The sequence below is a fragment of the Selaginella moellendorffii genome, unplaced genomic scaffold (assembly GCF_000143415.4).
Source record: "Selaginella moellendorffii unplaced genomic scaffold, v1.0 SELMOscaffold_43, whole genome shotgun sequence".
Lineage (NCBI taxonomy): Eukaryota > Viridiplantae > Streptophyta > Lycopodiopsida > Selaginellales > Selaginellaceae > Selaginella > Selaginella moellendorffii.
Window position 1 is genome coordinate 350,472 of NW_003314304.1, and position 24,902 is coordinate 375,373.

Consider the following 24,902-nt stretch of genomic DNA (forward strand, 5'->3'; position numbering starts at 1 on the left):
AAGTGTAACCTAACTGTAACCTGGTTTGAGCTGCAGGAAGTGCTATGATCCTAAAATGCGAACGTGAATATCATCAATGAACTGCATCCACATCCACGTTCATACGATGTTTGGCCTTCTATTGGGGCGAATGTTTCTATGGGCGACCAAAGCAATGATGATAGATTTTTGTGTTTAATATTTTGAATACGAAGTTTAACAATGATTTATATTAAACAGGAGGGTTTGCAATGGTTGCTGAAGCATGGGATGATGACTATGTGAAAATGATAACATGGTTTATGTATCTCAAAGAGTTCAATTGTGTTCATCATGATATCTGTAATATAAAAGGAGATTAACAGATTTGCATGAAGACTTAGAAGCTCGAAGCAAGGGAGGGCAGGTAGCAACTTTGGATCTAGTGTGCCTTTGATTAAATTTGGATGCTTGAAGATAGAACAATTGTTTAAGAGAGAGCTCAAGGGAGATTTACTATGGCTTTCTAGGGGATGCCAACACTTGGTGAATGCAAATGCAAAACAAGTATATATGGGAGAAAGTCAAGAACAAGTTTTTGTGAGTTTACTTTACAATATGATGAGAAGAGGGAAGCTGGGTAGTTACAGTATTTTGATGTCTCAATTCACGGATTGGCCTGAAAAAATTGTAAATTATCAGTGGAGAGAAGAAAACCTACCTTAAAATCTAAGGCACATGAGAAAGGGATAAGAAGAAACCTTGTGTAAACAAAAGAAGGGTGGTAGTGATATATAACATATGTTTTGGTTGTGGTGATACAAATCACAAAGTGCATGATTGTCCTTTTGATGCAAAAAGTTGATACTGATTCTAAGAGTGTTTGGTTAATGGACATGTCAAACATGTAAAAAGTAGTTTGCTATTGCAAAGGTCTCACCCCTAGAATGGTTTATGTCCAATTGCAACATTTTTTCAGGCTCTATTCAATCTTTTAGTTCAAAGTAAAACCCTTTCCTTGTTTAGTTTGTGCTTGCTTCTTTTCTTTTTTTTGTCTTTTTTGCCATCTTTTGTTTTGTATTGGTAGGGTGCTTGGTCCTGAGTAACTGTTCACCTGATAAGCTGGAAAAAATTCTGGAGACGAGCTATCCACCATCTGCATGGACATTTTTGTGGCTGGGTCCAAGACTGTGTTCAATGTGTTCCTGTCCAAATGATGGTGATACCAATCGAGCTAACAACTTCTCTTGCCTTTGTTGATGGTAGTGAGAATAGTGGCCATTATCCTTGTGATGTCTTGCATGCAGGTTTCCAATGATGATGTCGATTTCTGCTGCACTGAAAATGCAAAGGTAGAGGAAGATGATCCCATCTCAATCAAGTACTTCTGCCCCTGAGTTTCCTCCAATATTGCAGCCTCCACCATCGTACTTCCTTGCGACGTACTTTCCGAGCCAGATCAGGATGCAACTGTAATTGCATCAACACCCTTATCCTTGCATTTTCAGATATACGTCTAGAACCGCTGGTTGAATTGCCTAAGAAACTCTTGGGGTTGTTGGCGGATGAGATCAAGGTCCTCTGCTATCACATGATCTTTGCTCTCTAGTATCTCAAAAGAGTGAGGAAAAGCTTTGTGAAAGGACTGCCTGGTGAGTTGCCACAAGAGAGCCTAACCAGAAAGTGACAAACAGAAATATGCCATCTGTGAGTCCTTAGGAATCGCCATCGCTGCTAGAAAGGATTTTACACTTTCCACATGCACCAAGTCTCCTCTGAATGTTGGGAGGATTGCTACTATGTGCGCATCAAGAGCATTCCGTTGTCTTGGGGCCGGCATCGCTCTTGTCTTTCGTTTCCTTGCAAGCGGCAAAGAGCAAATTTCTTGAAACTGTCTGTTAGAGATATGGTCGGTTTTGGAGCGAGTTGACGCCAGTACAGGAAATCACGCCCTCCCCCTCAGCGTCCCAGGGCAGTTCATGAAGTCCTGTACGCATGCAAGTGCATGCAAGCTCTGATCTATCTTTCAGCCTGGGCAATACTAGTCTCTCTCTCTCTCCTTTTATTCCCGTACGGTCTTACTCCGTACGTCCTTTATCACAACTCTATCTGCATCGTAGAAACTCACAACTGTAAATACCTCAAACCTAGAGAGTGGCTTGAATGGATTGCAATTTAATTGTGCTTTTCTGCCTCTTCTGCTCAACTCCATTTTGTTCCTCTTTCCTACACTCTAGTGGAAGAGAAAGACTTTCATCACCCTTAAAAAGTTTCATGACCAATCCTCCTTTTTAGCACGCAAATTTGAGAAGCGAAGTCAAAAGCTTGCCACCGCTCTTGCTCAGATGTTTGCGAGGTGTGAGTGATCACTGCCCAGTGCCGATGCTGTCTTTTGGAAAATCCCTCCGCTCCACAAGGACGTCCGCTTTCTCGTCGACCTCAGCGCTGTCAAGTGTCCGATCTCTGGAACAAGTTTCGATCCGATTCTTGTGACCATTATCTTGGCTTCTTCCAAGTGACTCTGTCTAGAAGATCGACTGGTGCAGGTTGCTTGGAGCTCTGCTCATTCAATGGAAGATAACGATGGCTCCCTGCCATTCTTCAAGTCCAAGGCGATCTGGACAAGCGATCAAACTTCGGGAGGCCTCAAAACAGCCCAAGAGCGTCGTGGAGTTTTCAGTCCGCCCTGTGAACGTCGAGGCATGTCGAGTTTCTTGCCTTCTATGTCCATACTTCCAGCGCCAGAGCTCGAAATCTTCCTTACAAGCCGAAACATCGCCGATCCATCATACCTCGACACCCTTATAATCGTTGATAAGCGAGAAGAAAAAGTTTTTGTTACCTGTATGAACAGTAGCAGTAGCCTTCTTTATGTCACCAAATCCTTGGCTGAATATTCCTCTTTGTCTTCCAATGACGTTTCATTATCTTGACAAAGGTTTTGGCGACGTCAAGTTTGACAGTCTTCCTGCTACAGTTCAGAGTAGAGTAATGGAACGCGGATTCTAGAAATGATAGGCACTCACCTCTTCCTTCTTCCTCATCCATTCTCACTCTTTCCCATGGCAAGAGCTTTGATGTTTGTCGCCTTACAGTGGATGTTCCTGGATTCGCTTCTGGCAGCGTCTACAGCGGAGATCTCGGCTATCAGAGACATTGCCTCCGCCCTAGGAGTGCCGGCCACGGTCTGGAACACGAGCACGGATCCCTGCAGTGGAAGATGGAGGGGAATCAGCTGCTGCAACGCACAACGACTGAACTCTACCTGCTGTTCCTCCATCTACAATCCGTTTCCGCCTGTAAGCACCCCTTGTCCAGACTCCTCCTCCGCAAACTCGTCCACCATCGTCGGAGTGTCTCTCGACTCCAATTTCATCATGCGAGTGTTGAGTGGTTCTCTCCCCGATTCCGTCTGTAATTTGACGTCATTGGTTACTCTGGATCTCAACAACAACAACTTACAAGGCCCGATTCCTCGCTGCATCGGAATCCGGCTGACACGGCTCAAGAGGCTCGGGATGGCTGGAGGTGCAGGGAACCTCGGAACCATTCCGGAGGAGCTCGGGAGCTTGAGCAGCTTGGAGCAGCTTTATCTGGATAACACCAACTTGACAGGGCCAATCCCAAGCTCTTTCGGAGGTATGACAAGCCTCCAGCAGCTGGATATTAGATACAATAGATTATCAGGAAGGATTCCATTGGAGCTGGGAAGGTTGACTAACCTCGTGGAGCTGGGAATTCAAGTGAACAGCTTGGAAGGTGGCATCGAGGCCGTGGCCAGCTTGACACGCCTCGAGATTTTGACAGCCTTTAACAACCATTTTTCCGGGAACTTGAGCCTGTCCATCTTCCGGAACCTGTCCAGCCTCAGGGTGTTGAATCTCAAGTTAAACAACTTCACGGGTGGCATACCTGAGCTCGATGAAAGATTTGTCAATCTAACTCATCTCGACTTGAGCTTCAACCAGCTCTCCCGCGGCATTCCAGGCTCCCTGGTTAGACTCCCTTCTCTCACACATCTCTTCCTCGGCCACAACAATCTTTCGGGAGCCATTCCTTCTTCACCTCCGCCGGCTCTCCAGGTTCTGGATGTCTCCCACAATTCTCTCAGTGGCTCCTTGCCGAATCTACCACAGCAGCTGCAAGTCGACTTCTCCTTCAATTCCCTGAACTCGGTCTCTTCTTCAGCTGGTGGAAACGGGCAAGGATACTTCAACTGCATCGCTCCCGGACTATCATGCAACCGGTCACTGCCTGGAAGATCCACTTCATTCGCGGTTCGCGTAGGTAGCTCCCAGAACTTGACGAACAGGGACGGTACTCTCTTTCGCAGTGACGGTTTTGCACGAAACTCCACAGGTCTCCACTACTTGGAAGCTGACAGAAACTGGGCGCTGGAACTCTCGAGTGAATTCAGCAGCACGGTGACAGTCCCAGCAACGATCAGTGGAGTACCTCCCGAGGACGATCCCTCTCTTTATCAAACCATGAGGTGGTCATCTTCCTATCTTGCCTACCATGGTGGCAACCTGGCTCCTGGAACTTACAGCGTCTCACTGTACTTTTGCGAGACTGTCTTCACCAACGCGAGCTATCGAGCCATGGACGTCGTGGTTCAAGGTGAAGTGATCGCTAGGCAGCTCGACGTTGTGAGAGAAGTTGGACCCCGGACAGCGTACAAGATCACCAGGAACGCCACGGTCACTGATGGAAGCTTGTCCATCGAGTTCATCTTCACCGGGCCCGACCGCTACATCAATCCAAACATCTTCCGACTCGCGCCACAATCTGGAGCAATGGTGTCTGCTATCTCGGTAAGATCCTTCGATCACGTAGACTCTCTGGGCAGTAATTCCTCGAGAACCTGGAAGGTAGCAGTAGCAGCGTCAGTCTCCGCAGCAGCTGCTGCCATCGCAGTTATCATCATCGTCGCCATCTTCTTTTGCAAGAGATCCAGGAAGAACTTTCGGGCAAAGAGTTTTTCTATCTACAGTGACACCGTTGGGATCAAAGTCTACAGCTACAAGGAACTCTACGAGGCAACCGATGGATTCAATCCAACGAAGAAGCTCGGGCAAGGAGGATTCGGCAGCGTCTACGTGGGGAACTTGCAAGACCAAACTCTCGTGGCAGTCAAGCAACTCCTCCATCAAACCCAGCAAGGCCGGGAGGCTTTCCGGAAAGAAATCCGGATTCTAAGCAGCGTCCAGCACAGGAATCTCGTGGCAGTGAGAGGATACTGCCTCGAGGCCGAGCATCCAATGCTGGTATGCGACTACATGCGCAATGGAAGCCTAGACCAGTTCCTACACGGGAGCAGGGGATTTCTCACCTGGAATCAGCGCCGGAAGATCGCGATCGACACCGCATTTGGCCTGGCGTACCTCCACGATGAATCCAAGCACCGGATCATCCACTGCGACCTCAAACCGCCAAACATCCTCCTGGACGACGATATGATGCCGCGCATCGCGGATTTCGGCATGGCGAGGCTGTACGAGGAGGGGAAATCGCACGTCACGGCCACAAAAATGGGAGGGACGATCGGCTACCTCGCCCCAGGTAAGAAGAAAGAACTGATTTGTAGGATTCTTGAGCTAGGGTTTATTGATAATTCTTCTCTCGCAGAGTACGCGATGCACTACCAGCTCTCCGACAAGGCGGATGTCTACAGCTATGGCGTGGTGCTGCTGGAGATTATCAGCGGCCGGCGGGCGATCGATAGCGCGGCGCCTCGCGAGGAGGTGGTTTTGGTGGATTTTGCGCAGAGCTTGGCGTCGATCTCGACGCTGGAGCTTGTGACGCTGCTGGATAAGAAGCTGGAGGGGGAGGGAGGGGAGATTAGCGTGGCAGAGGTTGTAGATATGGCTAGGGTCGCTGTGCTGTGCACGCTCGAGAATCCATCGCTGCGGCCGAGAATGCGGGCCGTGTGGCTCATGCTCAAGGGCACGATGGAGATTCCAGACATTCCCGCGATGCTGGACACCAGGTATAATGCCGTCAGGGCGCTCATGAGTGCTTACGAGCGATCGCAAGCAACGAGTGATTGCGCTGAGGCTGTTCTTCTCAGCCCGCGATAGAAGTGGTATGGATCAAACAGGAGTTCTCACTTACCTTGTTCAGTCTTGAGAAGCGATTTGATTGATAGTTTTTGACACAATGAAACCAGAAGTTTCGCAAGCTACTGGATGTGAACGATCAGAAGAAGTTTCCAAGCATGACAAGCTATCAACGCTGCCGAAAAGTTGCAGAAGGTATGAACTAGTTCTACTTAGTGTAGTTGGGACCATCGATTTACTCGACTCTCTTTCAGGAGTTTCCGTGCAACGACGCTGTGGGACTCCGCCGCAACAGAAGGACATATAGAAAATGGATAAGTTGTCTCAAAGGGACCTGAAAAGGCACTCTTTTTGAGCACAGCAGCCGAATAGAAGTCAATCCCGGCGAGCTCTTCCATTTTCTACTGGTATTCGGAACAGGAACCAGCCAGCAACCTGTGCGCTGTATCAGCCAACCAGGATAAGCAGTGTTTGATTTGCGAGTCAAGAAATACAGGTGAGTGCTTGGAGTTCTACTCAATCACGTTAATTGATTCGTCTTTCAGGTGGAAATCCGAGTAAGCGAGCAACGAACGTCACAGGGGCCTTTGCTGACGTACCGCAAAAATTAACAGTAGCAGCAGAGATGAGCGTAAAAAGGAGGATCAACTTAGCAGAAGAAGATGGATGTAATCAGCGATGTGGGGAAGCGTATCATGGACGATTGTGTCCATTTGGTTTCTTCGAATCACAGACGCGGCAAGTGTTTTGGAGACTACAAGCTTGATTGCAGCAGCTTCAGTGCTGGGCATTGCTCCAGGGACATGGAACTTCTCCACGGATCCGTGTGTAGGGGGATGGACAGGTGTAGGCTGCTGCAGGAACAACTCACGGGCTCTGTGCTGCGCATTCCCGCAAATCTATCCAGCGACACCACCGCTGACACCGTGCGAGCGGACAGCAGACGCTCAAGTCTCGGCTTTGATCCTCCGGTCTGATCTCTTCGGCAACCAGCTCCTCAACGGAACACTTCCGGAAGCTCTGTGCAACCTTACGTCTCTGAGGATTCTGGACCTGGGCTTCCAACGTCTGCGTGGACAAGTTCCAGGATGCATTGGCAGCAGATTGAGCAGCCTGCAAATCCTCCGTATGGGTGAGAACAGATTCAGTGGCAGCATTCCCGAAGAGCTAGGCGAATTGAGAAGTCTTCAGCAGCTTTTTTTGGATACAACAAATATCTCGGGTCCCATTCCTGCGTCTCTGGGAAGGCTGAGCAACCTCACCAGTCTCAACCTCTGGAACAATGCGCTTGAAGGTGATCTTCCCGAGGAGATCGGCCAGCTGAGTAACTTAGTCGCGCTCTCGCTTCAGGGAAACAGGCTTACTGGACGTATTCCTGACAGCTATGGCAACCTTGCCAACTTGCGAACCTTGAGGCTTTTCAACAATGAGCTCTCTGGAGGTATCAGCTCGTCGGTCTTCCAAGGCATGACTTCTCTCACGTATGTGAGCTTGAGACACAACAGGTTCAGCGGTCCTATCCCGGATTTTGGCGTCGGGTTCAGCTTGAGCACGGTCGACTTGGGATTCAATGAATTCTCGGGGCCACTGCCGGGTTCTCTTGGAGGTCTTTCTTCCTTGACAAGCTTGTTCATCGATCACAACAGGCTCAATGGCAGTATTCCGGACAGCTTTGGTTCTTTACCTGCGTTGGCTCAACTGGATATCTCACACAACATGCTCACCGGGTCCTTACAGTCTCTAGGAGGGAACACTCAGCTCACACAGTTAGATGTTTCCTTCAACTTTTTCAACATCTCTAGCGCTCCAGCATCCGTCCCGCAGCAGCCAAACCTCAACGCTTACTTCAACTGCGTCCCTTCCGGTTCTTCTGGCACTTGCTCCAGCTCGCCTCCCGGTGGAAGGCCTTTCTTCGCTGTCAATGCCGGTGGCAATGCTTTAAGCAGCACTACAGGCAGCAGGGTCCAGGTAGCATTCGATTCGGACGCAAATTCAAACAATCAGAGCGTGGGATTTTTCTATGGATCAGGACCAGGTTTATGGGCTTTAGAAGTTTCGGGCAGTGAAGGTGGTCCACTTGCGTTCGAAGGCTTCATCAATGTGACCGGTGCTGGGGGTACGGAGGAGGGGCTCTACCGAAGCATGCGTTGGTCTTCCTCTTACATCGCATATCACGGTTATTCTCTAAGACCAGGGAACTATACAGTGATGCTCTACTTTGCCGAGCTTGTGTTCACGGAGCCGGGATACAGGATCTTCGACGTTGTCCTCCAAGGAAGAGTTGTGTGGGAGAACCTGGACATTGCTAGAGAAGCTGGAGCTCGAGCAGCGTACGTGATGAGTCGTAACATCACCATTAACAACAGTGGCAGCGTTTCGGTCGAGCTGGTTTACAAGGGTCGAGACAGATTCTCATTAAATCTCGGTCCCTGGGCAGTGAGAAACCCCGGCCCGATTGTCTCGGCAATCTCAGTCGTTTCAGTCGACTACAGGGGCGAGGGAGGGAACTCGGCATCTTTGAGCTCGGGCCAGATAGCCGGAACAGCACTTGGAAGTGGAGCAGCCTTGCTCATTCTCGTAGCGTTGCTAGTGTATATATGCAAAGGCAAGCGTGCTGGGGTAGCAGCTTCGACTACAACGAATGGTCCTACAAACCAGCAAGCCTCTCTCCTGGATGCTGGGGGCATTTTCACATACCAAAAGCTCCATGACGCTACAGGAGGCTTCAGTGATAAGCTCGGAGAAGGAGGATTTGGAGCTGTGTACAAGGGGACACTCCCAAACGGGACTGTTATCGCTGTGAAACAGCTCGTCAAGCACTCTCAACAGGTTGAGGAGGATTTCAAGCGAGAAATTTCCATCATCAGCAAAGTCCGCCACCGGAACTTGCTGGCAGTGATTGGCTACTCTCTTGAGTCGGACGTCCCGATGCTCGTCTGCGAGTTTATTCCCAATGGGAGCTTGGATAAGTGGCTATTTCGTCTGCGTGAGAGTGCTTTGAGCTGGGAGGCTAGAAGAGCGATCGCGATCGGAGTTTCTTGTGGGCTTGCCTACTTGCATGACGAGTCCAACCTGAGGATCATACACTGCGATGTGAAGCCCGCCAACATCCTTCTCGACGAGGATTTCAATCCCCGGCTCGCAGACTTTGGACTGGCAAGGCTGTACGACGAGAGGGAGTCTCATGTCACAGCGACGAGATTGAAAGGCACGGCAGGCTATCTAGCACCAGGTAAGCTTGAGTTTCTCTTCTCTTTGGATTGTACTTGATTTTTTTCTTTTCATGTTCTCGTAGAATACGCCATGCAACTCCAGCTCTCGGACAAAGTTGACGTATACAGCTTTGGGGTGGTGTTGCTGGAGCTCTTGAGCGGGAGGCGCGCTGTGGAGCTCTCGGCTCCCTCGGAACAGATCGTTCTTGTGGACTGGGCTCACAAGGAGGCCGAGATCCCAGCGAACTTGCTGGACATCGTGGACAGGAAGCTCCAGGGGGGCTTTGTGGAGCAGGAGGCCAGGGACATGGCCAGCATCGCCATCCTTTGCACGCAACGCTCGCCGGCGCTGCGTCCAAAGATGCAGGCAGTGTGGCTCATGCTCACGGGCGCGGTCAAGGTTCCAGAGTTCTTGGAGAACTTGACGGCAGTCATCCCTTCTTCTTCCGGAGGATCGACGAGCCAGACCTTGAGTTCTGGGAACTTGTCGGAGACGTCAATCGCGGCATTTAGATCTTTGCGAGTCTTTGGGAGGGTTGCGAGTCCGGAGAGCTTTTCTTCCTCGAAGGCCGTGACACAGTAGAGGCTACAAGCTAAGGGTTTAGCCCTCGATAGAAGTCCATGGATCAAGCAGGAAGTGTTATTTCTCACGCCAGTTTCCATGAGAAGCGATTGATTGGATGGTACAATACTCGCTATCAGCTTGCGATCAGAAGAAGGTTCCAAGCATGGGCAAGCACAAGCTATCAACTCGTCTCTCCTTGCCGAAAATACGGTGTCAATGCAAAAGGTATGAACTCTTGGCGTAGTTATTCCTGGGGACCATATCTGGTGGACTTTGCAGGAGCTCGCTATGGACTCCGCCGACAGAAGTTGCTCGTCTCGGGATTTCGAAAGGGACAAGGATATCAATGAAAAGTTTCACACGTTTTGAGCTCAGCAGCCGAGAACGTAGAAGTCAAGTCCGTCAGCCAGCGAGAGCTCTTGCAATTTCTACTGGCACTGAGGAAAGGGACCGGCCAACAACGTATAGGATAAGCAGCTCTTGTGGGGTCTGATTTGCGAGTCAAGAAACACACAGGTCAGTGAGTCCTATTCTATCACGTTAATTGATTGTGTTTTCCAGTGTAATTCGAGGACGCCAGCGAAGACCGTCACGCTGGCCCTTGCTGATGTGTATGGAAGACAATGGCAGCGGACAAAAGTACCGTGTAAAGATTGAAGCAGAGATAAGCGCAAGATCGGGATCAACTTAGTAGCAGAAGAGATGTTCTGCCAAGAGCGATGTGGAGAAGCGTATCATGGCTTTCGACGATTCTGCCCATCTGGTTTCTTCGCATCACGGACGGGGCAAGTGTTTTGGAGACTACAAGCTTGATTGCAGCAGCTTCAGTGCTGGGCATTGCTCCAGGGACATGGAACTTCTCCACGGATCCGTGTGTAGGGGGATGGACAGGCGTAGGCTGCTGCAGGAACAACTCAGACGCTCTATGCTGCGCATTCCCGCAAATCTATCCGCCGACACCACCGCTGACACCGTGCGAGCGGACAGCAGACGCTCAAGTCTCGGCTTTGATCCTCCGGTCTGATCTCTTTGGCAACCAGCTGCTCAATGGCACTCTTCCGGAAGCTCTGTGCAACCTTACGTCTCTGAGGATTTTGGACCTGGGCTTGCAGCGTCTGAGTGGTCAAATTCCAGGATGCATTGGCAGCAGATTGAGCGGCCTGCAAATCCTCAGGATTGGCGACAACAGATTCAACGGGAGCATTCCCGAAGAGCTAGGCGAATTGAGAAGTCTCCAGCAGCTTTTTTTGGATACCACAAACATCTCGGGTCCCATTCCTGCGTCTCTGGGAAGGCTGAGCAACCTCACGAATCTCAACCTCCGGAGCAATGCGCTCGAGGGTGATCTTCCCGAAGAGATAGGCCAGCTGAGTAACTTAGTCGAGCTCTCGCTTCAGGTAAACAGGCTTACTGGAAGTATTCCTGATAGCTATGGCGACCTTACCAACTTGCAAACCTTCAGGCTTTTCAACAATGAGCTCTCTGGAGGTGTCAGCTCGTCAGTCTTGCAAGGCATGACTTCTCTCACGGATTTGAACTTGAGGCACAACAGGTTTAGCGGTCCTGTCCCGGACTTTGGCCTCGACTCGAGGTTGAGCACGGTCGACTTGGGATTCAATGAATTCTCGGGGCCATTGCCGGGTTCTCTTGGAGGTCTTTCTTCCTTGACAAGCTTGTTCATCGGTCACAACAGGCTCAATGGCAGCATTCCGGACAACTTTGGTTCTTTTCCTGCGTTGGCTCAACTGGATATCTCACACAACATGCTCGCCGGGTCCTTACAGTCTCTAGGAGGGAACACTCAGCTCACACAGTTGGATGTTTCCTTCAATTTTTTCAACATCTCTAGCGCTCCAACACCCGTTCCGCAGCAGCCAAATCTCGGCTCGAACGCTTACTTCAACTGCGTCCCTTCTGGTTCGTCTGGGACTTGCTCCAGCTCGCCTCCTGGTGAAAGGCTTTTCTTCGCTGTCAATGCTGGTGGCAATGGTTTAAGCAGCACTACAGGCAGCACGGTCCAGGTAGCATTCGATTCGGACGCAAATCCAAACAATCAGAGCGTGGGATTTTTCTATGGATCGGGACCAGGTTTATGGGCTTTAGAGGTTTCCGGAAGTGAAGGTGGTACACTTCCGTTCCAAGGCTTCATCAATATGACCGGTGCTGGGAATACAGAGCAGGAGCTCTACCGAAGCATGCGTTGGTCTTCCTCGTACATCGCATATCACGGGTATTCTCTAAGACCAGGGAACTATACAGTGATGCTCTACTTTGCCGAGCTCGTGTTCACGGAGCCGGGATACAGGATCTTCGACGTTGTCCTCCAAGGAAGAGTTGTGTTGGAGAACCTGGACATTGCGAGAGAAGCTGGAGCTCGAGCAGCGTACGTGATGAGTCGTAACATCACCATCAACAACAGTGGCAGTGTTTCGGTCGAGCTGGTTTACAGGGGTCGGGACAGGTACTTGGATATTGGTCCATGGACGTTGAGAAACTCCGGCCCGATTGTCTCGGCAATCTCAGTCGTTTCGGTCGACTACAGGGGCGAGGTAGGAAACTCAACGTCTTTGAGCTCGGGCCAGATAGCGGGTATAGCACTTGGAAGTGGAGTAGCCTTACTCGTCCTCATAGGGTTCCTTGTGTATATATCCCGTAGAGGCAAAGGCAAGCGGGCTGGCAGAGCAGCTTCGACTACATCAAGGCGTTCTACAGACCAGCAAGCCTCTTTCCTGGATGCTGGCATTTTTACGTACCAGGAGCTCCATGATGCTACTCAAGGTTTCAGTGACAAGCTCGGGGAAGGAGGATTTGGAGCTGTGTACAAGGGGACACTCCCAAGCGGGACTGTTATCGCTGTGAAACAGCTGGTCAAGCACACTCAACAGATTGAGGATGATTTCAAGCGAGAGATTTCCATCATCAGCAAAGTCCGCCACCGGAACTTGCTGGCAGTGATTGGCTACTCTCTTGAGTCGGACGTCCCGATGCTCGTCTGCGAGTTTATTCCCAATGGGAGCTTGGATAAGTGGCTGTTTCGTCGGCGTGAGAATGCTCTGAGCTGGGAGGCTAGAAGAGCGGTCGCGATTGGAGTTGCTTGTGGGCTTGCCTACTTGCACGACGAGTCCAAGCCGAGTATCATACACTTGGACGTGAAGCCCGGCAACATCCTTCTCGACGAGGATTTCAATCCCCGGCTCGCAGACTTTGGGCTAGCAAGGCTGTACGACGAGAAGGAGTCTCATGTTACGGCGACGAGATTGAAAGGCACGGCCGGATATCTAGCACCAGGTAAGCTTGAGTTTCTCTTCTCTTTGGATTGTGCTTGATATTTCTGTTTTGATCTTCTCGTAGAATACGCCATGCACCTCCAGCTCTCGGACAAAGTTGACGTATACAGCTTTGGGGTGGTGTTGCTGGAGCTCTTGAGCGGGAGGCGTGCAGTGGAGCTCTCGGCTCCCTCGGAACAGATCGTTCTTGTGGACTGGGCTCACAAGGAGGCCGAGATCCCAGATAACTTGCTGGACATCGTGGACAGGAAGCTACATGGGGACTTTGTGGCGGAGGAAGCCAGGGACATGGCCAGCATCGCCATCCTTTGCACGCAACGCTCGGCGGCGCTGCGTCCAAAGATGCAGGCTGTGTGGCTCATGCTCACGGGAGCGGTCAAGGTTCCAGAGTTCTTGGAGAACTTGTCGGCGGTCCTTCCTTCTTCTTCCGGAGGATCGACGAGCCAGAGCGTGAGCTCTGGGAACTTGGCGGAGTCCTCAATCAGCGCGGCATTTCGATCTTTGCGAGTTTTTGGGAGGGTTGTGAGCCCGGACAATTTTTCTTCCTCGAAGGCCGTGACACAGTAGAGGTTACAAGCTAAAGCTCCGTGCGTAAGCTCTTTCCTTTTTTTTTCTTGGCTCTTTTTCGGTCTCTCATTTCTCGATTCCTCCAGCGATCACGGACAGCAGATTGTTGCCGAAAGGATCACTGAGATGAGTCGTCAAGTTCTCCACGGGACCCTCGCCAGTCGCGTAAGCTTGGATGAAAAATCCCAGCATTGCAAACATTGCCAATCTCCCGTTTTTAATCTCCTTTACTTTGAGTAGAGCGAAGTTGTCTGGGTCCTTTGCGAGGCCCAAAGGATCGAATGGACCTCCCGGGTGGAGCCTGTCCAATCCCTGCCAGGTTCTCCCAAGTTGTTTCAAAAACTTTCTAAAGAACTTTGGTTTCTTACCAGGTTGTTTATCGATCTGTAGTACTCAGCTCCTCCAACAAGGATCACCTCGGCAAGGACAGCCAGGACGAGGTTGATTGGAATGTTTGCTCCGAAGTAATTCAGCGTGCCACCGTCGAGAAGCAGTGCTCCAGTCTAGAGGATAAAAGCAAAGATCTAAAAGCTCTCGAGAAAGTTTGCTAGAACAAACCTTGAACCACACTGCCTCGGGGCCACACTGTGCTCCAAACTTGTTGAAAGCCTCGGGAATAACAAATCCAGCAGCGCCGAGCATCGCCCATCGAGCGTGGATGAGTTCGTAGGCTTGATATCTAGAAGAACAAAGATCAATCGAAAAGAAGGAACGATTTGCATGGATGTTTCTTACTTGTCGAAGTCCGCTGGCTTCTTGCTCAGTCCAAATGGATCAAAGCCATAGCTGCGAGAAGAAAGAGCTACGTTTGGATCTCAAGCCTTTCATGGAACGCAAAGAAGAACTTACTCTCCAGGAACTTCTCCTGTCAAGTACTCTGGCACGTCCGATCGATCGAGAATTCCCTCGGGGAGATAGATCCTTCTCGACTCCCCTGGAAAATCCAATGCCAAAGATTTAAATCTCCCAAGAATTGCGATGGACTTGGGCAATGGAGAGAAGAGATTTCCAGCAATGTAGATGTTAGGGCTCTTGGAAGGAACTCACCATACCACTTCGCGAGCTCATCGTTGGCTGGAGCTGGCGCTTTGGCCTTGGGCTTGGCGGCCTTCTTCTTCTTTAGCAGTGCCTGGACTGTGGATGATCTACTGCTCCTTCCGGCGACTGGCAAGGCGCCCGCTACCACTGCTCGTCCCAGAATCTCGGGCCTCGCCAAAGCCGCCATTGCCAGCTCAAGAAATCAAAGCTTTGTTTCTCCCCTCTACTACGTCTCTCTCCACAACCCGCGATCTCCACACTCGTATCCCCAATCCGACGGCCCAGATGCGCCGCATCCAACGGCTGGTAGATTTTGAGTTTGTGTGGCGGGAATAATTCGTGGAGATTGCAGGCTATCCAAAACCAGCCAATGGGAGACCAGCACTAGATTATTGGATGAATCAGTTTTTTCTAACACAAATTCAAGGATAGCAAATTTTTCGATCGATCGTTTTTTCTTCCATTTCACTGTCAAGCTTTTCGAACCGATCGATGTTTAGAGCCTGCAAAGCTCCAAAATATCATGGAGAAGACAAAATAGGAGCTACTCAAAATTGTGAGCTTCCGCCAAAACTTTCGTGCTGAATTCGACGCTTACGCTAGGAAGATAAACTCTCGCTGACGGAGAGGTGGAAGTGCTTGCCTCGAATCACATCGTATTCCTGCCCGTCGAATCGGACTTGGAGCTGCAGTAACCAGTGACTGATAAGTTCGCATGGTTTCGACAAAGTATGGAAATCTATTACCTTGCTTTTATTGGCTTGAAGCTCTGCCTTGAGACGAGTCATGTCCCTGGACAACAGCACAGCTTTTACGTTCTCGACGAGCTCAGGATTGTCTGGAAAGAAAAGAAATGAGAAGCCGTATAAGAGTGCATCAGTTACCGGAACAAAGTCTCATCAGAGCGGTGTCATCGAATGCCAATCTTGTAGTGCAAATGACAAGCTTGAAATCGACATCAGATACACCAGAAAATTCTTCCTCGGCTATGACAACCTGCTTAGAACTCGTTAGCTTATGTTCAAGTAATCACCACAAGAATTTGCTTACTGGTTTCGACGGCAGTTGCTCGAAGAATAGCAGAGGAAAGCCCAGTGACTCCTGAATGTAGGAGGCCTGCAATACCGATTTGTTCCCGCAATTGACTTCAAGAATGTGGTAAGAATGAAGCAACAAACCTGAGATTTAACCACTCCACTTAGTGCCGAATCGGCTGCCATCTTGATAAAAACTTCCACCGCATCAGTCGGCTCCAGTTTTGCTTTCTTTCGCAATTTTTGGATGCGGTTCACGACCTTGCGAAAACATACATTTAAGATATAGAATTTTATGAAAGCGTGCAATTATTATACCTCTCGAGCAATTCCCTCCTCGTTGAGGGTATCATCACCACGGAGATCCAGAATGACGACAACATCGCCTGCAGTAAAAGGAAGATCAGAGACAAGCACCAGCCTACTGGAATACGTACCATCTCCACCAGCATCGATATCCTCCTTAGCAATACCATCAGGAAATTTGAAGTCCCTGACTATCTGCACCGCAGAAACGATAGTCCTAGTAGGCAACAATGCTTCAGATCAACTTTACCTTCAAATCTCCAGTCACAAGAGTCTGACCGGCCAATACAGCTTCTCCGCGCTTTTCAAATTCGAGAATGTCATCCTGGCTCAAATGTTTTACTGCCGCCGTGATTTCGCCCATGGCTTTTCCAACCCTTTTGCCAAGAGCACTACAAGAGCGTACACGGCTTCAAGCATCCAGTTCAAACGAATCAACAACAAACCTGAAATTTGGAATTGCTCGCAAGCACGCATACTTGAAAGGATCATCGCAAGGCTCAAGCTCCTTCACGTTCATTTCCTCGCGAACGTACTGCAAGATAAGTTTTAGCATCTAGCACAGAAAGAAATACACCACGTACTTCACCCAGCTTCTCTGTCAAGTCCTCAAGGAACTCCCCATCCGGATGCACAATGATCATTTTCCTGGATTCCGGTGTCAGGCGTACAATGTTAAAGTGGTAGATTACCTGAGAGGGGCCTTCAGAGGTAGCTTGTGTTTCTCGCGTATATTGCGAGCAAGCTCAATAACTGTCATCATACGGGATACACTTTGTTCAATGCGCTCATCAGTCTAAAGGATAAGCATAAGCATCATCCAAGTTAAAGTACCACAGATCTGACCTCGCCTTGAACTTGCGGAAAATCACAGTAGTGAATGCTCTCGCTGGAAACTTCAAGAACTCTTTTCAGATTTTGGTACAAGACTTCAGTAAAAAAAGGAGTAAATGGAGCCATAACTCTGCATGTTGTCAAAAGAACCTGGACAGCTCGAGGTCATTGACCCGATACAACTTAGAGAAAAGAGCACTTACACTGTACAGCGTTGACAATGCGACACGACAGTCATGGTCTCCAGTACGTCCTTTCAACCTCTTGCGATTAAAACGAACGTAAATGTTTGTAAGATTATCAATAAACTTGAGCAGATAAGGAACCACCTGTTTACAAATAAGAAAATATTAAGTTAACTCCATATATAAAAAATTTACTTACGGTGTATAGTCGATAGGCTCCCATCTCCTCCCTGACGAATTTCACAAGACTTTGAGTAGAAGAATTTATCCACCGATCCAGCACATTTGTCGATCCATCCAGTTTACTTTCATCAAGTGGAATAAAAGCATCAAAACCCTCCACTTGCAGTCTTAAGGCGTTTTGAACAAGGAAACGATATGCGTTGTACCAAGGAAGGAAAACATCTCTCACCTGAAAAATACACGTTTGTTCTTGATGATAGAATCGAAACGATTATCTTACCACAGCATGCACCCCCTCCTTTCGGAATTTAAGAGGCTCTGCACGAACTACCGGCGAGTTTATGAGATACAATCGAAGAGCATCCTGAAACATTACGACTGATAAACCCACACGTACGTTGAAGTAACACTTACTGCTCCATAGTCGTGTACAACGTCCATGGGAGGTGGATAGTTTTTCAACTTTTTACTCATCTTCTTTCCGTCTTCAGCAAGAACAAGGCCATTGCAAATTAGATTTCTGAAGGCAGGCTTGTCAAACAAAGCAGTCGACAAGACCATTAAGGTGTAAAACCTGCAAAAAGAAGCAATAATAAGAGATCGGAAGCATATTGTGTATCGACTTGTACCATCCACGAGTTTGATCAAGGCCTTCAGCGACGAAATGACCAGGAAAGTTCTTATCGAAAAGCTCGCGATTTTCGAAAGGATAATGAATATAAGCGTAAGGCATTGAGCCACTTTCAAACCAGCAGTCAAAAACCTATAAAAGAAGAAAGAAAATAAAACATTACACAACAGATGGAACTACTCACATCGTCAACTCGGTGCAAAACACCACGGCCAGTTTTAGAAGGAATCGTTATTTCATCAATAAAATGCCGATGAATATCAGTTGCCTGCTTTGAGAAAAATAAAGCAGAGTAAAAGAAAGATGAAACAGGTATACCTTATGACCGGATAGTTCCTCCAATTCCTTTCTGGAACCTACCACCACCAATTCCTCGCCATCGCTGCTAGCCCAAATTGGTAAAGGTGTTCCCCAGAACCTACTCCTGCTGACCGCCCAATCTCTAGCATTCTCAAGCCAATTATGAAAACGTTTTTCCTGAAAAGCCAAGGTCAGTAAAAGTTATAAAATCCTAAGGAACTTCTTACTTTCACAAAATCTGGAACCCAGTACGTTTCAGCAGTATTTTGCAGCAATCGGTCTCTGAGCTCCTCGACCTTCACAAACCTGGAAAATAAAACTCCTTACTTCCGCCACAAATCTATATACGAACTTTACCAGCTTGGAACAGCTTTGTAAATCAGCGGTGTCTCTGATCGCCAGCAAAAAGGATAAGAGTGCCTTATACTTCCCGAATTTACGAGCCTTCCCATCGCCTACTCAGCATTAGCAGCATTAGCAGCATTAGAAATTTACAGTGAAAGCACAAGGCAAACATTTTTACCTTGATCATGGCAATGATGTCCTTGTCAGCAGATTTTACATGACATCCACTAAAATGCGTCACTTTGTCGGTGAAGTTGCCATTCAAATCGACGGGATCTGGCAAGTCGCCCCCCTGAAAACGTAAGAACGTGAGTATAAAACCAGGATCTAAATCGAAGTCGCAGACCTTAGCTATAATACCAGCCTCCATGCAGACACGGTAATCGTCCTCTCCAAAAGCGGGAGCACAGTGCACGACGCCTGTGCCACTGCTTGCAGTTACGTAGTCATCTGCAACCACACGGAATGCAGTATCTGACAGCTCCAAAAAATAGTTAAACAAAGGTTTGTATCTGCATGAAGATTGTGTTCAAGAAACGAGTAAAACTGGGAGAAAAAAAAAAGGCATACCGTTTTCCAACTAACGCTGATCCTGGGAATTTGCTCAGAATCTCATAATCGCTTTGACTTTCTTTCTTGCTACCCTTATCCGCTTTAACTTTCACGGTGGGCAGAGAAGAAAGCAGTGGCTCGGCCACTATATAGACAGCCGAGGTTGATTTGCTTCTCACCTGAAAAAAGCAAGACAAAGAGAATCTAGAACAAGTCAATAACATATAGTCTGGGCTTACTTTGACGTAGTTTAAGCTTGCATTCACGCAAAGTGCGATGTTACTGGGAAGCGTCCAGGGAGTCGTCGTCCAGGCAACCAAAGCGGCATTCTCGCTATCATCCAGGAGAGGGAACGCCACCATGATCGCTGGATCGTCAACTTCCTGCCGTGCACCACTAAGTTAGTGACGATCTTAGAAACTTCACTTGACGAACCTTATAGTTTTGGTTTGCTTCAAAGTTTGATAGCGGCGTCGTGCACGCTGTGCTGTATGGCATCACCTACAAAAGAAATCTTAACAACAGACCAAAGAAAGAGAAATAGTTCTCACCTTGAAGCCACGATAAACAAGGCCTTTCTCAAACAATTGCTTGAACACCCACCAGACTGACTCCATAAACTCCGGATCCATCGTCTTATAGTCCTTCTCGAAATCAATCCATCGTCCCATTCTCACCACCGTCTTCTCCCATTCCCTGCTATATCTCATCACGATGCTCCGGCACTGCTCGTTATACTCGGCAATTCCCATCCCCTGGATCACATCCTCCCTCCGCTTGATCCCAAGCAAACCATCCACTTCGTGCTCCACAGGCAAACCGTGGCAATCCCATCCAAACCTCCTCGTGACGTGAAATCCCACCGCGCTCTGGTACCTGGTAACGATGTCCTTGATCGTCCCGGCGAGGATGTGGCCGTAATGCGGCAATCCCGTCGCGAAAGGAGGCCCATCGTAGAACACATACTCCGGCCGCCCCTCGCTGCGCTTGAGCTGCGTCTGGAACGCATCGAGCTTGCTCCACAGCTGCAAAATCTCCTCCTCCTTCTTGGGAAACGAGAAATCCTTGCCCTCCGGCACAGACTCCATCGCGCCGCGCGACGGTGACGACGCAGCCGAGCTAAGAACCCTAATTAAAACCCTAGAAATTCCTCGCGCTTTCTTGGGGGGATTGTAGCGCCCTGTGTAGTGGTAGATTGATGGCGCTGGGATGTGGAGGACGATCATAGCTAGCGATCTTTGGCAAGGCTACCTCTTCTTCTTCCTCCAGCCAGCGTTGCTAGCACTCTCTAGCCCACATTGATAGATAAAAATCCCTGCATCTTTTTCATTCATCCATTTATCGATCTAAAGTTTTCACTCACTAGCTCCTTCTTCCCTGATTGAGAGATAGACACGTCCAGCTCTAGCTCTCTCCAGAGATCATAGGTTTTCCTTATAGAATGGCCATAGGAGCGGGCACAAATCACACCTCTGCTCCTCTATCGATCGAAAGTTTTGGTTTTTCCGATCGATCGATCGATCGATCCAGGGGCTCTAGAATCTAGAACTGGCCGCCGCTAAAGGTCTGTCCAAACTGCCAGTAGTCTGGAGCGACATCGTAGGCCGTGATCTTGCTTCCATCGCTGGTGGTGACCTCGAAGGACAAGCTCTGGCCAGTGAGATCCCCGCCATCTTGCCAGTTTTGGCCCCAGTTCCTCGTCATCGGCCGCCACCCGGTCTTGGATCCCTTGATCGACACCGCGCTCACGTCCCCGGTGCCGCCAACGTTCTCGATGAGCACCAGATTGAAGTAGACGTGACCATTGATCGTGAATCGAAGGCCTCCATCGCGCTTGCAGCTCACTCTGGAAGAAATCGAGAGAAGTCAGTGACAAATTCGAGAGAGATCTGGCAAGAACCATGGAGAGGATGGATTGACTACCTCCGGTATTGGATTGGGACGTGACCATTGAGAGTCACGGCGATGAGAGCGAACGCCGGCTGCGCGAGATCAAAGTGTTGCTTGGGAGAATCACACCATCCTCCATTGCTTCCTTGCGGGCACAGATTCGTGGCAGTGACAACAATGGAAGGATTCCCGGCGAGGCAGCCAGAGTCGCCCCAAGAACACTTCACTTCGAAGCAAGCTCCGCAAACGTGACCATCGTTAAACAGTGGAGCGCTCAAAGCAGTGGTGAGAACTCCATAGCCAGCGCTCAGCTGGTTTCCATAGCCACACGCGCCATCTATCACGGAAGAAAAAAACGAGAGATCAAAATCATTGGAACTTACTGTTGAGACTTCACGTAAGAACTTACTATTTGTTCCTGATGCATCACTTCCTCCATAGTAAGTTGCGTGAGCTCCATCGGTCCATCCTTCATCGCCACGGATTTGGCGAGCTCCAAGGAAGAAAATGGAGAGAAGAAGGCCAGTGACCCGGGAAAAAATTTCCATGATCGCTGATCACTAGATTTGAAACAAATAAAACGGAAGAAGTGTTCTTCTCTTGGAGCTTCTCCAACCTGGTATCAGTTATTTATACTCGCGAACAAGATCGCAACTTCCTTGGCCTCAAAGTTACGGACCATATTTCGAGAAAAAGAAGAAAAATCAAATGAGCCGCAGTTTGACACAAGCCGTTTGGAACATGCCGGGTTCTGAGCTGAAAACTGACGACTTTTCGTCAGATTCCCAGATTTTCAGATTATTTATTTAGTTATTTCGAGAAAAAACGAATAGCTACAGTATTTGACAAGACAAAGCGCCAAAATAAAATTGAAAAAAAGAATTTCCTGAGCAACTTTTAGCGGAGTTCGGGATGAATGCTACTGTGTTGCTGCTGGGAAGCACAAAACGTCCGTGAAGCACTTCCACTGCAGCAACCTTTTCAGACTGAGGAACAGGAGAGAGAAAAGTTGGTACACTTGAAACCATCCCCTCAACCGACGTGAAAGCATGCCTGCGAGGCAGAGCTTGCTCCTGCTCCCTGACACAGTCTTTGTCGCATCCAACATCCAACGAGACGAGGGAACAACTATTTGCCACTTTCAACAGGTCCTCTTAACTAACGGGGGTTGAAACTTTGTCACTTTGAAAAGTTCTGTGGGGTTTGTCACGGAATCGCATGTGGAAGGGTGGGGTCCTTGGTTTTTCCTTTCTTCATTGGTAAACATCGCCATGGCTTTTTAAGCGAGTGGATTTTGCGGTGATTCTTGTTGTCTAGCATGTGGTCAAGGGTCAGCGACCCCATTTACTAGTCAACCCGAGGCACAATCATTTGACTAGAAGTACTGACCACCATTGCACCTTAGCAATCACAGAAGAGCATTCTTTCCAGGCAGAAGGAAGTTTGGCTTATATATAGTTGAAATTAACCTCATTTGTAATCAAGGTTTAATTTACTTGTACAAGAAGATCTCAAGTACACTCTTGCTAAACAAGCAAGAATAAAATGCCATTGTCAAAGTTGATGGATGAATTAGAGAATGAGTTAGAGCAACTCCAATATATGAGCAGACCATAACATGATTATAGGGTGAGAAGCTGGATGGTGTCTTTTATAAGGTGGTCATCACCCTTTGCAACAACCAGCTATAGATCCATTCTTAAATTTTCAAATCTGCCAAAAAGCAGAACTTAATACTCATTAACTCTAGCTCTATCAGTGAAAAGCTGGATGGCATATTTTATAGGGTGATAATCAACCTTCATGACAGTCAACTCTAGATCCATTCCAAAAGCCTCTCCCAAATTTTAAAATATGAAATAGTCATTCACTTCAACTCCAAATATTGAGGACCCTTATAGAGATTTCATGAAAAATTGATTTAAGCGTGTAAACTTTAGGTTAGCTTTAAATCATTAACTCTGTGGTGCGGAAAATCACAGTAGTGAATGCTCTTGCTGGAAACTTCAAGAAATTTTGGTATAAGACTTCAGTAAAAAAAAGAGTAAATGGAGCCATAACACTGCATGTTGTCAAAAGAACCTGGACAGCTCGAAGTCATTGATCCGATACAACTTAGAGAAAAGAGCACTTACACTGTACAGCGTTGACAATGCGACACGACAGTCTTGGTCTCCAGTACGTCCTGTCAACCTCTTGCGATTGAAACGAACGTAAATGTTTGTAAAATTATCAATAAACTTGAGCAGATAAGGAACCACCTGTTTTATTAGGTGAACTCCATATATACAAAACTTTACTTCCGGTGTATAGTCCCCTGATAAATTGACAAGACTTTGAGTAGAAGAATAATTCACCGATCCAGCGCGTTGTACCACGGAAGGAAAACATCTATCACCTGAAAAATACATGTTTGTTCTTGATGATAGAAATGAAACGATTACATTACCACAGCATGCACCCCTCCTTTCGGAATTTAAGAGGCTTTGCACGAACTATCAAGAAACATTATGACTGATAAACGCTCATGTATGTTGAAGTAACACTTACTGCTCCATAGTCGTGTACAACGTCTATGGGAGGTGGATAGTTTTTCAACTTTTTACTCATCTTCTTTCCATCTTCAGCAAGAACAAGACCATTGCAAATTAGATATTTGAAGGCAAGCTTGTCAAACAAAGCAGTCAACAAGACCATTAGCAAAAAGAATAATAAGTGATCAGAAGCATATTGTGTAGCGCCTTGTACCATCCACGAGTTTGATCAAGGCCTTCAGCAACAAAAGGAAAGTTTTATCGAAAAGATTGCGATTTTCAAAAGGATAATGAATATAAGCGTGAGCCACTTTCAAACCAACAGTCAAAAACCTATAAAAGAAGAAAGAATAAACATTACACAACAGATGGAACAATGTCAACTTAGTGCAAAACACCGCCAGTTTTAGAAGGAATAGTTATATCATCAATAAAATGCCAATAAATATCAGTTGAGAAAAATAAAGAAAGATGAAACAGACATACCTTATGACTGTTCCTCCAATTCCTTTCTGGAACCTACCACCACCAATTCCTCACCATCACTGCTAGCCCAAATTGGTAAAGGTGTGTCATTAGATTTTCCAAGAAAGACGCATCGCTGGAGAAGCTGGGGATGCTAAGCTGAGATTGCTCTATGGTGTTCTCCAGAACCTACTCCTACTGACCCCCCAATCTCTAGCATTGTCAAGCCAATTATGAAAATGTTTTTCCTGAAAAGCCAAGGTCAGTAAAAGTTATATAATCCTAAGGAACTTACTTTCACAAAATCTGGAACCCAGTACGTTTCAGCAGTATTTTGCAGCAATCAGTCTCGGATTCACAAACCTGGAAAATAAAACTCTTTACTTACGCCAGAAATCTATATACAAACTTTACCAGCTTGGAAGAGCTTTGTAAATCAGTGGTGTCTCTGATTGCCAGCAAAAAGGATAAGAGTTTTTGTCGCATCCAACATCCAACAAGACGAGATCACAATCAGAGAAACTATTTGCCACTTTCAACATGGTCCTCTTAACCAACGGGGGTTGAAACTTTGTCACTTTGAAAGTTCTGTGGGGTTTGTCATGGAATCGGAATCTCATGTGGTAGGGTGGGGTCCTTGCTTGTTCCATTCCTTCAGTGGTAAAACATCACCATGGCTTTTTAAGTAGGTGGATTTTGCGGTGATTTTTGTTGTCTAGAAAATTACAGTTCTCAAATATTCACCTCTCTTTTTATGAAAGAAGATGGAATACTGGTGTCACCGATCCCATTTACTAGTCAACCCTAGGGATGCACAATCCTTTGAGTTGAAGTACTGACCACCATTGCACTTTAAGAAGGGAGTTTCACTTTTATTAGTCAATCTAACAGTTCAAGGATTAATGGTTTAGTCCTATCTTTTTTGGTGCATTCTACACTTATAACAGTTCCATTAAC

The 24,902-nt window shown here is 47.8% G+C and overlaps 6 protein-coding genes across 8 annotated transcripts; 3 read left to right on the forward strand and 3 right to left on the reverse strand.

Moving 5' to 3' along the window:
• The first annotated feature begins 2,989 nt into the window (after positions 1-2,989).
• Positions 2,990-6,080, forward strand: LOC112349901 (probable LRR receptor-like serine/threonine-protein kinase At1g56130). The gene is made up of 2 exons (XM_024685147.1): positions 2,990-5,520; positions 5,587-6,080. Exons 1-2 carry the CDS (start codon positions 3,021-3,023, stop codon positions 6,036-6,038), a joined length of 2,952 nt encoding a protein of 983 aa, XP_024540915.1. The 5' UTR covers positions 2,990-3,020; the 3' UTR covers positions 6,039-6,080.
• A 290-nt stretch (positions 6,081-6,370) lies between these two features.
• On the forward strand, positions 6,371-9,918 carry LOC9649615 (probable LRR receptor-like serine/threonine-protein kinase At1g56130). The gene is made up of 3 exons (XM_024685138.1): positions 6,371-6,513; positions 6,563-9,249; positions 9,313-9,918. Exons 2-3 carry the CDS (start codon positions 6,696-6,698, stop codon positions 9,810-9,812), a joined length of 3,054 nt encoding a protein of 1,017 aa, XP_024540906.1. The 5' UTR covers positions 6,371-6,513; positions 6,563-6,695; the 3' UTR covers positions 9,813-9,918.
• On the forward strand, positions 9,834-13,808 carry LOC9649617 (probable LRR receptor-like serine/threonine-protein kinase At1g56140). The gene is made up of 4 exons (XM_002979882.2): positions 9,834-10,019; positions 10,074-10,310; positions 10,356-13,082; positions 13,146-13,808. The coding sequence occupies exons 3-4, from the start codon at positions 10,514-10,516 to the stop codon at positions 13,646-13,648; spliced, it is 3,072 nt and encodes a 1,023-aa protein (XP_002979928.2). The 5' UTR covers positions 9,834-10,019; positions 10,074-10,310; positions 10,356-10,513; the 3' UTR covers positions 13,649-13,808.
• LOC9649618 (chlorophyll a-b binding protein CP26, chloroplastic) lies at positions 13,590-14,933 on the reverse strand. Its single transcript, XM_002980026.2, has 6 exons — positions 14,696-14,933; positions 14,498-14,582; positions 14,384-14,434; positions 14,207-14,327; positions 14,017-14,151; positions 13,590-13,960 (listed from the first exon to the last, which is right to left on the reverse strand). The coding sequence occupies exons 1-6, from the start codon at positions 14,871-14,873 to the stop codon at positions 13,715-13,717; spliced, it is 816 nt and encodes a 271-aa protein (XP_002980072.1). The 5' UTR covers positions 14,874-14,933; the 3' UTR covers positions 13,590-13,714.
• Positions 14,934-15,040: 107 nt separating this feature from the next.
• LOC9647066 (isoleucine--tRNA ligase, cytoplasmic) lies at positions 15,041-20,237 on the reverse strand. 2 transcript variants are annotated; one of them, XM_024685137.1, is made up of 27 exons: positions 19,608-20,237; positions 19,492-19,557; positions 19,296-19,439; positions 19,075-19,235; positions 18,851-19,016; positions 18,683-18,796; positions 18,517-18,614; positions 18,387-18,465; positions 18,178-18,336; positions 18,044-18,127; positions 17,858-17,991; positions 17,643-17,802; positions 17,509-17,592; positions 17,245-17,457; positions 17,064-17,189; positions 16,873-17,010; positions 16,719-16,822; positions 16,611-16,674; positions 16,473-16,561; positions 16,277-16,418; positions 16,158-16,221; positions 16,039-16,106; positions 15,865-15,981; positions 15,737-15,802; positions 15,571-15,685; positions 15,433-15,524; positions 15,041-15,372 (listed from the first exon to the last, which is right to left on the reverse strand). In XM_024685137.1, exons 1-27 carry the CDS (start codon positions 20,142-20,144, stop codon positions 15,286-15,288), a joined length of 3,471 nt encoding a protein of 1,156 aa, XP_024540905.1. In that variant the 5' UTR covers positions 20,145-20,237; the 3' UTR covers positions 15,041-15,285. The 2 variants fall into 2 exon arrangements, with proteins under 2 accessions (XP_024540905.1, XP_002980073.1); XM_002980027.2 differs by having other exon boundaries at positions 15,571-15,682; positions 19,608-20,231.
• Positions 20,238-20,469: 232 nt separating this feature from the next.
• Positions 20,470-21,760, reverse strand: LOC9647067 (expansin-A11). 2 transcript variants are annotated; one of them, XM_002980028.2, is made up of 3 exons: positions 21,356-21,757; positions 20,980-21,283; positions 20,470-20,902 (listed from the first exon to the last, which is right to left on the reverse strand). In XM_002980028.2, exons 1-3 carry the CDS (start codon positions 21,492-21,494, stop codon positions 20,599-20,601), a joined length of 747 nt encoding a protein of 248 aa, XP_002980074.1. In that variant the 5' UTR covers positions 21,495-21,757; the 3' UTR covers positions 20,470-20,598. The 2 variants fall into 2 exon arrangements, with proteins under 2 accessions (XP_002980074.1, XP_024540913.1); XM_024685145.1 differs by having other exon boundaries at positions 20,980-21,760.
• Positions 21,761-24,902: the final 3,142 nt, after the last annotated feature.

Excerpts from the sequence above, each read along its gene's own strand:
- LOC9647067 (XM_024685145.1), bottom strand. The coding sequence starts at position 21,494 with ATGGAAATTTTTTCCCGGGTCACTGGCCTTCTTCTCTCCATTTTCTTC. Across the intron at positions 20,903-20,979 it reads GTCCCAATCCAATACCGGAG|AGTGAGCTGCAAGCGCGATG; the intron begins GTAGTCAATCCA and ends GATTTCTTCCAG.
- LOC9649618 (XM_002980026.2), bottom strand. The coding sequence starts at position 14,873 with ATGGCGGCTTTGGCGAGGCCCGAGATTCTGGGACGAGCAGTGGTAGCG. Across the intron at positions 14,152-14,206 it reads CCGAGGCAGTGTGGTTCAAG|ACTGGAGCACTGCTTCTCGA; the intron begins GTTTGTTCTAGC and ends TTTATCCTCTAG. Across the intron at positions 13,961-14,016 it reads ACAGATCGATAAACAACCTG|GGATTGGACAGGCTCCACCC; the intron begins GTAAGAAACCAA and ends AGAACCTGGCAG.
- LOC112349901 (XM_024685147.1), top strand. The coding sequence starts at position 3,021 with ATGGCAAGAGCTTTGATGTTTGTCGCCTTACAGTGGATGTTCCTGGAT. Across the intron at positions 5,521-5,586 it reads GATCGGCTACCTCGCCCCAG|AGTACGCGATGCACTACCAG; the intron begins GTAAGAAGAAAG and ends CTTCTCTCGCAG.
- LOC9649617 (XM_002979882.2), top strand. The coding sequence starts at position 10,514 with ATGTGGAGAAGCGTATCATGGCTTTCGACGATTCTGCCCATCTGGTTT. Across the intron at positions 13,083-13,145 it reads GGCCGGATATCTAGCACCAG|AATACGCCATGCACCTCCAG; the intron begins GTAAGCTTGAGT and ends ATCTTCTCGTAG.
- LOC9649615 (XM_024685138.1), top strand. The coding sequence starts at position 6,696 with ATGTGGGGAAGCGTATCATGGACGATTGTGTCCATTTGGTTTCTTCGA. Across the intron at positions 9,250-9,312 it reads GGCAGGCTATCTAGCACCAG|AATACGCCATGCAACTCCAG; the intron begins GTAAGCTTGAGT and ends ATGTTCTCGTAG.
- LOC9647066 (XM_024685137.1), bottom strand. The coding sequence starts at position 20,144 with ATGGAGTCTGTGCCGGAGGGCAAGGATTTCTCGTTTCCCAAGAAGGAG. Across the intron at positions 18,615-18,682 it reads ACATCATTGCCATGATCAAG|GCGATGGGAAGGCTCGTAAA; the intron begins GTAAAAATGTTT and ends AATGCTGAGTAG. Across the intron at positions 18,128-18,177 it reads AGGAACTATCCGGTCATAAG|GCAACTGATATTCATCGGCA; the intron begins GTATACCTGTTT and ends TTCTCAAAGCAG.